The 12,816-nt window shown below is 40.2% G+C and overlaps 1 protein-coding gene across 2 annotated transcripts in view; it reads left to right on the forward strand.

The window, feature by feature from the left end:
• tbc1d15 (TBC1 domain family, member 15) overlaps window positions 1-12,816 on the forward strand; it is a 52,013-nt gene that overhangs the window by 16,530 nt on the left and 22,667 nt on the right. For both annotated transcript variants that reach the window (XM_078219780.1, XM_078219781.1), the window contains exons 6-8: window positions 8,829-8,931; window positions 11,312-11,503; window positions 11,668-11,796. In XM_078219780.1, the coding sequence (XP_078075906.1) occupies window positions 8,829-8,931; window positions 11,312-11,503; window positions 11,668-11,796 (424 nt within the window). The remainder of the gene's footprint in view (window positions 1-8,828; window positions 8,932-11,311; window positions 11,504-11,667; window positions 11,797-12,816) is intronic.

A 12,816-nucleotide genomic window follows, 5' to 3' on the forward strand; every position in this document is an offset into this window, starting at 1 on the left:
CAGCAGGCCTTTTGGACTGTAGCTGGAAACCGGAGCACCCAGAGGAAACCCACGCACCCCCCCCTCCCCCAATTGTAATTCCATTTTCCAGCACTTGGTCCATATTCCTGGAGGTTACAGGATTTTGGGTGCATATACAGACATCTTTTAAATGAGTTGAGTGTTTTTGTTTCTACTTTCTTTTGAGGCAATGAGTCCAGACCCTGACCACTCTCTGGATGAAAATGTTTTTATTCATCTCACCTCTGATCCAATCACTTTAAATCTACGCCCCATAATCCTTCCCGTCCCATCTTCCCCATAGCTGCAATTTTCTAGTCCTGGCAACACCCTCATAAATCTCCTCTGGCCCTCTCCAGTGCAATTACATTCTTTCTGTTATAAGATGACTAGAACAACACCCAGTACCCTGGTTGTGGCCTAACTGGTGTTTGACATGTACTCCCAACATAACCTCCCTGCTCTATGCCACAGCTAGTCTAGGAAAGTATTCCATATGCCGCCTGAACACCTTGTCCTGCTACCTTCAGGGATCTGTGGGCATGCACTCCAAGGTATCTCATTTCCTCTACATCTCTCAGTGATATATCAAAAGCTGTCTTCTTCCTTCTTAAACGATGAGCAGAAATTTGCTAAGATCCTGTTAATAATAAGACTCTGTTTTAAATGGTTACTACAAATTACTGGTAATTATTTGACACACAATTGAGTCCTGCTGTCTTTCACATTTCTATGTTTTCTACCAATCAATATTTTGATTTTCTATGTGAAAAGGCTCAGTTTGGGAAAAACAATGCGTTTATACCTTCATATGGTTTGATAAACCATTTAAACTTCGCTCATCATCTGAATTTCTAATTTAATGTTTTGTATCACAAATGATGATTTGACAAAGATAAAAATGAATTATGAAACAATTCTAATTGTGCTTTACATTAGTTGTAAAATGTTGTAGTGTTTGTTTTGATTTGTTGTACATAAGCCATAGATGAATTCTAAATGTGTTTTGGGCACTTTAGATTATTTGGTTGCATTGTCAGGCTTCTAAATGTACGGGTCTGTCTTTTGATCGTTTCAAATCGTTGATAAATGAAAATCGTTGGAGCAGGATGGAATGAACCTGAAGGGATGGATTCAGATTAATAGGATCTCACTACAAAAAAAATAGTGACTGCACAGCTTTGTATCATTTCCTGTAAGAAACTTGAGTGCTTAGTGGGACATAGGAACTGGAGTGGGCTGTTTAGCTCCTCGAGCATGCTCTGCCATTGAATTTGATCAAGGCGGATCTCTGACCTAATTCTTAAGGCAGCATCATCTTGCTGTGGGGCGGGTCAGTGGATGAATTAAACCACAAGACCAGTGTTACTCTATTCCACTTGGTGAGATATACATATTTGTAAGTGGGGCTGTTAGTACAATTCTGGTGTCACCACTCTTGAAAACGACCAGTTTTGGACTGGTCATGCAGTACAGTTCTAGCCTAGGACAAATTTATTGGGTTCTCTGAATCTTAACTGCCACTATGCAGTATTTAAAATTGCCCTGGACGTCTCCAGTCAGGAATTGCTGGTGTTAATTTTTTTAAGTGTTTGGAAATCCCCAAGCTACCAGTTGCAGTTGTAGTTAGATTTCTGATTTCAAAACAAAATTCAATTACAATTGAGATGATGATTTAAATAAGTGGAAATGAATTTCTTCCATGGACAGCAAGAAGGATTCTTTTTGATATGATGGATTAGAAGACAAAATGTGTGGCCACTGATAGTTCAGATGGAATTTTTTTTAATATTACGTAAGTTTTAATAAGTGCTTCCAGAGCTGCTTATGTATGTATTTCATCATCTGTGTCTCCAGCCTTAGTCATAGTTAATACATTTTGGTCTGAAAGGCACTTTTTCATAAAATGTAATCACAAATGTGATCAGCAATCTAGCCAGCAGTCAGAGAGATGTCTTCTAGTTTAAAATTAATATTGCATGTTTGTTTTGTTGTTGAAAATGCCATGGTTGTGGGGAGAGGGAGGGGGCTGGTGGGGGGTGGGATGGAAGCAGGCAAGAGAGATGAAGGACATGTCTCACTGCTCTGTATTCTAGAATGTTGTCTGTTTTCCTACCATCTTTCCCTCTTCAGATACTTGTACGTGATCACATCTTTATATGCTGCACTGCATATATGTTTTTGCCTTTCTTAAGAATTCTTATCCTGATATAATTTTAATCTCCATTATTATTCACAGAATTTTCATATGCTAAGAATGCTAATTCTATGCCTTTGGCCTTAATCCAAAATGTTAATGGTATCCTGCTTGAGATCAATTCTTTTTTGGGGTTCCAGATCAGAAACCCCAAGGTATATTATGAAACCAGACTAGACTCCCAACAATTTTTCTATTTGGCATAAATGTGAGGAAAGGATGCTTCGCCTCAAAAGTGATTCCACTGACCAGAGAACCATAGAAAATTACAGCTCAGAAACAGGCCTTTTGGCCCTTCTTGTCTGTGCCGAACCATTTTTTGCCTAGTCCCACTGACCTGCACTTGGACCATATCCCTCCACACCCCTCTCATCCATGAACCCGTCCAAGTTTTTCTTAAATGTTAAAAGCATTTACCACTTTATCCGGCAGCTCATTCTACACTCCCACCACTCTCTGCGTGAAGAGGCCCCCCCTAATATTCCCTTTAAACTTTTCTCCTTTCACCCTTAACCCATGCCCTCTGGTTTTTTTCTCCTCTAGCCTCAGCGGAAAAAGCCTGCTTGCATTCACTCTATCTATACCCATCAAAATCTTATACACCTCTATCAAATCTCCCCTCAATCTTCTACGCTCCAGGGAATAAAGTCCCAACCTATTCAATCTCTCTCTGTAACTCAGCTTCTCAAGTCCTGGCAACATCCTGGCGGCACGGTAGCACAGTGGTTAGCACTGCTGCTTCACAGCTCCAGGGTCCCGGGTTCGATTCCCGGCTCGGGTCACTGTCTGTGTGGAGTTTGCACATTCTCCTCGTGTCTGTGTGGATTTCCTCCGGGTGCTCCGGTTTCCTCCCACAGTCCAAAGATGTGCGGGTTAGGTTGATTGGCCAGGTTAAAAAAAAATTGCCCCTTAGAGTCCTGAGATGCGTAGGTTAGTGGGATTAGTGGGTAAATATGTGGGGGTAGGGCCTGGGTGGGATTGTGGTCGGTGCAGACTCGATGGGCCGAATGGCCTCCTTCTGCACTGTAGGGTTTCTGTGATTCTATGATCCTTGTGAACCTTCTCTGCACTCTTTCAACCTTATTTACATCCTTCCTCTAACTAGGTGACCAAAACTGCACACAATACTCCAAATTTGGCCTCACCAATGCCTTCTATAACCTTACCATAACACTCAAACTTTTATACTTGATACTCCGATTTATAAAGGTCAAAGTACTAAAGGCACTCTTTACGACCCTATCCACCTGTGACGTCACTTTTAGGGAATTCTATACCTGTATTCCCAGATCCCTCTGTTCAACTGCACTCTTCAGAGTCCTACCATTTACCCTGTACGTTCTACTTTGGTTTGTCCTTCCAATGTGCAATATCTCACACTTGTCTGCGTTAAATTCCATTTGCCATTTTTCAGCCCATTTTTCTAGTTGGTCCAAATCCCTCTGCAAGCTTTGAAAACCTTCCTCACTGTCCACTACACCTCCAATCTTTGTATCATCAGCAAACTTGCTGGTCCAATTTATCACATTATCATCCAGATCATTGATATAGATGACAAACAACAATGGATCCAACACCGATCCCTGCGGCACCCCACTAGTCACAGGCCTCCACTCAGAGAAGCAATCCTCCACAACCACTCTCTGGCTTCTTCCATTGAGCCAGTGTCTTATCCAATTTACTACCTCCCCATGTATACCTAGCGACTGAACCTTCCTAACTAACCTCCCATGAGGGACCTTGTCAAAGGCCTTGCTGAAATCCAGGTCAACAACATCCACCGCCTTCCCTTCATCCACTTTCCTGGTAACCTCCTCGAAAAACTCTAATAGATTGGTCAAACATGACCTACCACGCACAAAGCCATGTTGACTCTCCCTAATAAGTCCCTGTCTATCCAAATATTTGTAGATCCTATCCCTTATCACACCTTCCAATAACTTGCCCACCACCGACGTCAAACTTACTGGTCTATAATTTCCCGGATTTCTTTTGCAACCTTTTTTAAACAACGGAACAACATGAGCCACCCTCCAATCATCCGGCACCTCCCCCGTGAATACTGACATTTTAAATATGTCTGCCAGGGCCCCTGCAAGTTCAACACTAGCTTCCCTCAAGGTCCGTGGGAATACCCTGTCTGGTCCTGGGGATTTATCCACTCTGATTTGCCTCAAGACAGCGAGCATCTCCTCCCTTTTAATCTGTAAAGGTTCCATGACCTCCCTACCTGTTTGCCCTATTTCCGTAGACTCCATAGACAAATTAGGGATCTTGCTATCAAAACGAGCTTTATTCATAGCGCAGTTTAAATATATCTCTAACAAAATGAAATAGTTTAACTCTTAACAGTTGAACAATTTTTAAACGTAAAAAGAAACTCTTAACTTCTAACTCATCACGGTTCCAATTAAGCAATATTTATCTTATAGACTCAAACCCCCTCTTTAAAAATAGTTAGTCAACACAGATATACTTGCTCTGACTTGGGTAACAGCCCAGGAGCTTTCAGAAAACTTCTGGAGAGAGAGAGAGAGTCTTTTCTTTTTACCAACTCCAGGCAGCAACTTCATAGTGGTATGTGGCTGTGCTTTGAGGCAAAGAGAACTATGGCAGCAACCTAAGAATAGAAAGTGAAGTAGATAACCAAGGAAGTTTTTTTTTAAAAAGGCTGACTTTGAGTTAATAAAAATAAGTGTATTTTTTTGTGGAAATGATTATGCAAAACAAGAAAAAACAGATCTTTCCATTCCTTAAGAGGTGTGATTTTGGGAGAACTGATTCAGAATTTGCACGTAAATATTAAATAATTTTTTCTTGAGCTATTTTTGATGACACATGAAATTGCCTGCATGCCTGTCTCTTTTCATCATGGTATTGTGACAGTCATTTGTTTGAACATTGTAATAATCTGAGACCAGAGGTATAGACAGCTGCAACATGCTAATGTGCTTAATCTGGGGATCTATCATTATATATTAAAACTTTTCCGTCTGCCTGTGCTTCCTGTTGAAAAAGTTTTTTTTTGTGTTGTCATGCATTTGCTGTGATGGAAGTCTGCTATGCAAACTTGTCACACTGTATTTACACCTTCCCTGTTGTGGTGACACAGTCGTGCCCTTATCTGTCTCCCAAGTTAGGGGAGGTGATGGCCTAGTGGTATTATCGCTAGACTATTAATCCAGAAACTCAGCTCATGTTCTGGGGACCTAGGTTCGAATCCTGCCACGGCAAGTGGTGGAATTTTAATTCAATAAAAAATATCTGGAATTAAGAATCTACTGATGACCATGAAACCATTGTCAATTGTCGAAAAACCCATCTGGTTCACTAATGTCCTTTCGGGAAGGAAATCTGCCATCTTTACCCGGTCTGGCCTACATGTGACTCTAGACCCACAGCAATGTAGTTAACTCTCAACTACCCTCTGAAATGGTCGAGTGAGACACTCAGTTGTTCAAGAAGGCAGCTCACCACCATCTTCTCAGGGGCAACTCGGGATGGGCACTAAATGCTGGCCTGCCAGCGATGCCAATGTCCCACAAACAAATAAAAAAAAATTAATCGTCTACATTGCATAGAAATTTCAACTTTAGTTGCTTGACAAATTGCTTGTATTTTTTGTTCAAATACAAATAATATATGGAATATATGACCTTAAAATGGGGACCGAATTACCTCTGCATGCACTGCTGTAACTAACGCCTATCTTGTCATCTTGACCTGAAGATCGTTCTAGGTCTTGAGTCCCATGTGACTGGGGTAGATTGACCAATTTCCTTGAAAGAAAATACACTAGTTTAAAGCAGCACTTAATAATCAGCCATTATGGATTTTCGCTCAGTATTTACATCCCTAAAAATATAGTCAACAGTTCATATAGTTGTGTGTGCACTTGGGGTTGGAGAATATCTGGGGATTAAGGAGATTGCCACAGCTTTTGATTATTTGAGCTTGAATTGACATTGGCCATGTTTACTCTGTAACTGTGTCCTTCAGTTCTTGGTACACAAATTGCAGCTACTTATACAGCCTGCTGCTTAATGTGGTTTTCAAGTTTCCTTGTGGATTGTTCACTCCTATTCACCAGAAGCTCAGTAATTAAACAGCAGTGATTGACAAAAGATTGTTCATTTTTTCCATTTGGAGTTGTATTCTGATTGATACTTTATAACCCAGTTGTTTGAGGTAAAATAAATTGGTGATTTATTTTTACATTGCTGCCATCTCAAAATGTGTGCAGCACAGTTTGTCTCTTACCAGTGGAAAAGCGGGTCAGATTTAGCCAGCAGCTTTCAGTTATTAAAGTTCTTATCACTCAACTATAATAATAGAACTGTGCGGATCTCTTGCTGAGATGAGATAACCTAACATATAACTGTTCAGCTATGCTCAATAAGAAATTCAATTGTTGCAGCATGTGGGTTAACATAGTTACCCAGAAATTTTTAAAAAGCAGAGACGTCTTGCTGCATCTGTACAGGGCATTGGTGAGGCCACAGCTGGAATACTGTGTGCAGTATTGGTCCCCTTATTTGCGGAAGGATATATTGGCCTTGGAGGGAGTGCAGAGAAGGTTCACCAGGTTGATACCAGAGATGAGGGGTGTTGATTATGAGGAGAGACTGAGCAAATAGGGTTTGTACTCGTTGGAATTTAGAAGGCTGAGGGGGGATCTTATAGAGACCTATAAGATAATGAAGGGGCTGGATAGGGTAGAGGTGGATAGATTCTTTCCACTTAGAAAGGAAGCTAGAACTAGAGGGCACAGCCTCAAAATAAAGGGGGGGTCAGTTTAGGACAGAGTTGAGGAGGAACGTCTTCTCTCAGAGGGTGGTGAATCTCTGGAATTCTCTGCCCACTGAAGTAGTGGAGGCTACCTCGTTGAATATGCTTAAATCACGGATAGATGGATTCCTGATCAGTAAGGGAATTAGGGGTTATAGGGATCAGGCGGGCAAATGGAACTGATCCACTTCAGATCTGCCATGATCTTATTGAATGGCGGGGCAAGCTCAAGGGGCGAGATGGCCTACTCCTGCTCCTATTTCTTTTGTTCTTATGATCAGTTTGGAATCTTGTCAATGAATTTAATGATGTAAATCTGCTGCAAAACTAAGTTTTTATCCTTGTGCAATATTCAAATAAGGTTTTAACTAAATCCTGGTAATAAGTGGGCCAGCGGATTCTGGCTGTTCTCACTGGCAGGAGCTTCTGGTCCTGCCGACGGGAAACCCTGTTGACAGCAGCAGGATCAGAAGAAACCTGTCCCTGGCTTCTTTGTTCAATAAGAAGTCTCACAACACCAAGTTAAAGTCCAACAGGGTTATTTGGGAGCACAAACTTTCGGAGCACTGCCTCTTCATCAGGTGAGTGGGAGTTGTGTTCACAAACAAGGCATATATAGATACAAACTAATTTACAAGGTAATGGTTGGAATGCGAGTCTTTACAGGTAATCAAGTCTTAAAGGTACAGACAATGTGAGTGGAGAGAGGGTTAAGCACAGGTTAAAGAGATGTGTATTGTCTCCAGCCAGGACAGTTAGTGAGATTTGGCAAGCCGTGGGGGTTATAGATAGTGTGTCATGAACCCAAGATCCCAGTTGAGGCCGTCCTCATGTATGCGGAACTTGGCTATCAGTTTCTGCTCGGTGATTCTGTGTTGTCGTGTGTCGTGAAGGCCGCCTTGGAGAATGCTTACCCAAAGATCAGAGGCTGAATGCCCGTGACTGCTGAAGTGTTCCTCAACAGGAAGAGAACACTACTGCCTGGTGATTGATTATATATGCCCTGTTTGTGAACATAACTCCCACTCACCTGATGAAGAGGCAGTGCTCCGAAAGCTTGTGCCACCAAATAAACCTGTTGGACTTTAATCTGGTGTTGTGAGACTTCTTACTGTGCTTACCCCAGTCCAACGCCGGCATCTGCACATCACTCTTTGTTCAAACCAGATTTTGCTCAAAGGAGTACTTCAGGGTAATGTGCTAAAATGGCCTTGTCCACTGTGAAACCTGCAGAAAATAAATACCGCAGTAATGCTCTCAGACTCTTCTTGATAACAAGTTCAGAACTGTACTAAATTGTATTTCTTCCAATTATGCATAAAATAACTTCTTTGCCTCCTTAATTGATAATTGATAGGGGGAGATGACAGCATAGTGGTCTCGTTACTCGACTAATTATGCAGAGGCCCAGGCTAACGCTTTGGCTTAAAGCCAACCATAGCAGCTGGTAGAATTGCAATTTATTTAATAAATCTGGAGCTACTCTCAGTAATGGTGACCATACCAACTATCACCAATTGGTGTGAAGGTGAATCTGGTTTATTAATGTCCATTAGAGGAGGAAATCTGCCATCCTTACATGTGACTCCAAATCAGTAGCAACTACTGTTCGCTAAGCTCAAGGGCAATTGGGGATGGGCAACAGATGCTGGTCCTGCCAGCGACACCCGCATCCTACGAAAGAATAAAAAAAAGGTCTTTAATTTGAAAACTGAAAATGAATGTTGATAAAAGGATTTTTTTTGTGTGGCTTGATTTGGAAATATGCATCAATGAACATAGCCATCCCATCAAAACATAAACTCTGAATGATATGTTCTACCTTTTTGTTGTTTTTCTATAGGTCATCACATGATGATCGAATACTTCTCGTTGCATACAATAGTAAGGCACTTTCTCAGTCTTTTGAAAACTTGTTTGAAGAAAATGCAGTTGGCTTAGTGCAAGTAAGTAAATTACATATTTATGATAAATAATCTTAAATTGTTATATTTTGAGTGTCTTGGATGGAAGAGTGTCCCCAATATTTAATTGCACAATAGCACACTCCCAAGGATTCCCTTGATCTGAATCAGATATCATTTCTTTCTTGCCCCTGATATTCACTTGTCCAGTATTTCCAAAATCAGTCTGAGAAGTATTTAATGAGGTGATATCTCTGCATCCAAAGTATTAAGACCGTACTGATTCCTGAACACTTAATGCTTTGTCCATATGATGTGTAAACTCCAGACCAGTCACCCAAAGCAGTAATCAAATCCAGACCCCGGCACTGTTAAACAGCAGTGCCAACCGCTGTGCCACCGTGCCGTCCTCTTGATTGACTCTCCATGACCCTTGAAATCTCAGTTGTAAGAGCAAATGCTGAGGGTAATTAGGATGGACAACAAGTGCGACCCTGCCCAAATTTCTGGGATGGACAGAATATTTTCTTTCTTGAGCTTTTAATAATAATTATATATTTAACCAAATATTGAATAGTAATCAGGATCAGTAATTTATACTTTCCATGTAATTCTAGAATTCAAGCTTAAAAATGTATGGCATAAACATTGAGTGACCTGAACTTGTGCTTGCTTAACTTAAATTGCTTTAAAAGAATATTACACCATAGCAGAATATTTTGTGAAATACCTAGTGTAAAATTGTTTACAAGATCTGCTATGAAGAATTTCAGAAGAGATCCTATAGTAGATCAATAAATATTACTCTGACATTTCAGTTATATAAATAAAAGCTCTGCATTGTATTTGATTCCACTACTCGTATAGCAATGGAATACTTTGAAGAAATGGGTAGTATACGACTGCATACATGTATAAGTATAATATATATGTGTATATATAAAATATATACATACTAAGGTATATATGATCATTTTTAACTTGTGGTAACAGCTTGTGTATGTATAGTTATGATTACATTGTGTAATTATTTTACATAAAACCTTTTAACACATAGTTTAGCAGTGTGTTTTCTTTAAAAATGAGATTCTGTAACAATTTTCTGTGTCTCAAAATTGCACTGTATTGTTTCCCACTATTATTGAATATTTTGCTCAGAGCATTATTTTAATATAATACTGGAAAGCATACATGCTTTGCTAAGTTAGAACATCACAAAATGAGAATCTTCACCTAAGAGTGGGACCCAAATTTCACTAAGACGCCATTCTTCAATATCTGATCTCCCACAGGCAGAGTTTTAATAACACCAGGCTAAAGTCCAACAGGTTTATTTGGTAGCAAATACCATTAGCTTTCGGAGCACTGCTCCTTCGTCAGATGGAGTGGAAATGTGCTCTCAAACAGGGCACAGAGACACAAAATAAAGTTACAGAATACTGATTAGAATGCGAATCTCTACAGCCCAGGCATGCAGACATTGCAATACACAAATCTTTCTTCCAAAATACAAATCATTCAATTGATTACCCTGCATTATTTTAATTTTCCTCTATCCTCATATTTCCTTAAATGAAAAATACTGGGTGGAAATGATCTACAGATCTACAGAAAACTGCTGGAGAACTCCTTGCTACCATTGCTCTCTGGCAGCAGAAGGGAAGAGGGCAGTTGGAACAGGGAACAGAACTAAAGCACTTAGAGTGAGCCTGCCAGGGAGCAAATGCTGCAGAGTAGGATTACTTGAGGGCAGAGCGGTTTGGCATGCTATCAGTGGCAGGATAAACTGGGTAAACTCCTTGATGGAGGAGGCATTGGGGAACTGTCATAGCAGCCAAGATGAGTTGAAATTATTTTCCAATAATCTGATCAGTGGTGCTGTGCAATTAGGGTAGATGGGCGGGCTTCTGATTGATGCAGGTTGATATTTCATAAAATTGTATAGTACTTTATAGTAAAATGTGTTTCTTTATCTCACCCAAGCAACCTTCTATTCCTTCCTCCCTCAAGTATTTATCTAACTTCCCCTTAAATGCCTCTCTGCTCCTTAACCCATCCATTTTGTGGTAGTGAGTTGTACATTCTTACTAATTCTGGGTAAAGAAATTTCTCCTGAATTCTTTCTAGGATTTGTTAGTAGCTGTTTTGTATTTATGGGAACCCTAGATTTGGACTTGCACCTTGAATACTCTGCATCTATCAGACCCTTCCATCATGTTAAAGGTCCCTAACAGGCCACACCTCATTTCTCTCTTTTCTAAGAGGAGCCCCAGCCTGTTTTGAAAATGAACTAGTCACCATTTGGAGACTCTCTACAATCTTCACAAAATGTATCTATTAGATTAATTGCTTTTTTGGGAATCTTTGTATTCTGGTATGTTTATGGATGGTTTAGTTTACGATCTTGGGGTTTATTTTGTAGAAGTTCAAGAAGGATCCATATACAACTACGTTAGGAGGCTTTTCAAAAGTTACAAACTACATTCTGGATGCTTTTCGCGGCTATGATGTAACATCCCAACAAAGACCTGCATCTGAGATGGATCTCACTGAATCTATTTCAGGTCTGGAAATTAACCATCAGGAGGAGCCAGGTTTTGAAGTCATCACACGAGTGAGTTCTCTCGATGTCAAAAACCCGCACAAATTATTAAAAACTGTCACGTTGATAAAGCATGTTTTCAGAATTTTCAGTTTTTAATGTGTGCTTTAGCTGTTTGGTTGGCTTGTGAAGGAAGTCTGAAGTGGTACTAAATGAAAATCATACATCTATTTCAGATTGATCTTGGAACGAGGCCTGAAGTTCAAAGGGAAGAACCAGTTTCTACTGAGAAGTGGTCACAGAGCATGGATGCGGAAGGAAGAGTAATCGACGCAGACAACCTGAAAAAAATGATATTCAAGGGGGTAACTGAATTCTTTTAACACTGTTTTATTTTGTACGACACTTTGTTAGCCAGCATTTTTACTTTTGCCACAAAGCACATAATGAGTTAGTATTGTGAATAGGTGTTGCTTAATTACCGTAATATTTGCATTTCCAAAACATTCCCAGACTCTGAGCAAGAGTATACAGTTATTTAATAATTTGCACAAATGCTTTATCTACATTTCAAAGCCATTAAATTTCATATTTCACTTGACCGGCCAACTTATTTGAGTGTTAGGGGATAAAGTATTCTGCTCTGGAAAAGATGATTTGTTGCAGTTTTATAATCAACTAAAGAGAGAGCAAATACAGTGAGTAAAAACAGATTTTCAGATTAAAAAGTAATAGAGGCACATGATATACAATCAACAATGAGCAGTTAAATAAAAATGTAGTAAAATAATTGAAATCCTCCAAATATTTTTTGAACTTTTTTTTCTAATGACAATCTTGGACTGCATTCTAACCTGAGCATCTGAGACTCTCTAACATTTTCATTTCTACTTCCCGTGTTGGTTTTCTCACTGTTCACAGTATGAATGAAGTGAGCTCTCCATTTGATTTGCTGCATGTCCTCGGCATGGCTTTAGGACGTGCAGACGTGTCTTAACATCCGAACCCACTCTCACAGCCAAAGGAAACATGGAAGTCTATACATCTGGGCCTAGTTGATTATTGGAGTTGCCATAAGGTGCTTGATTAAAAGCATCATCAATCACCTGAAGGGAACTCCGCTCCAGATTTTTTGTCAGGTCAACTCCCTCGTCCTTTAACTCTCCTGATGTTGTTTTTAAAGGCGCGTCTGGCAGAGTACAAGTCACTGCCTCATTGCACTGCAGGCTTGGCAGTCTGTTGAGGCAGTTCCTGTGGATGAATCCTGTCGCCAGGCCATGGTTCCCCCCTGTGGTGACCACCCCACCCCTGTGACACGGTGCATTAAAATATAGAATGACTAAACAAGCCTTTGCATGCCAAAGCATTCATTCAAACATTAACCA

This window comes from Mustelus asterias, chromosome 9 (assembly GCF_964213995.1).
Source record: "Mustelus asterias chromosome 9, sMusAst1.hap1.1, whole genome shotgun sequence".
NCBI classification, from domain to species: domain Eukaryota; kingdom Metazoa; phylum Chordata; class Chondrichthyes; order Carcharhiniformes; family Triakidae; genus Mustelus; species Mustelus asterias.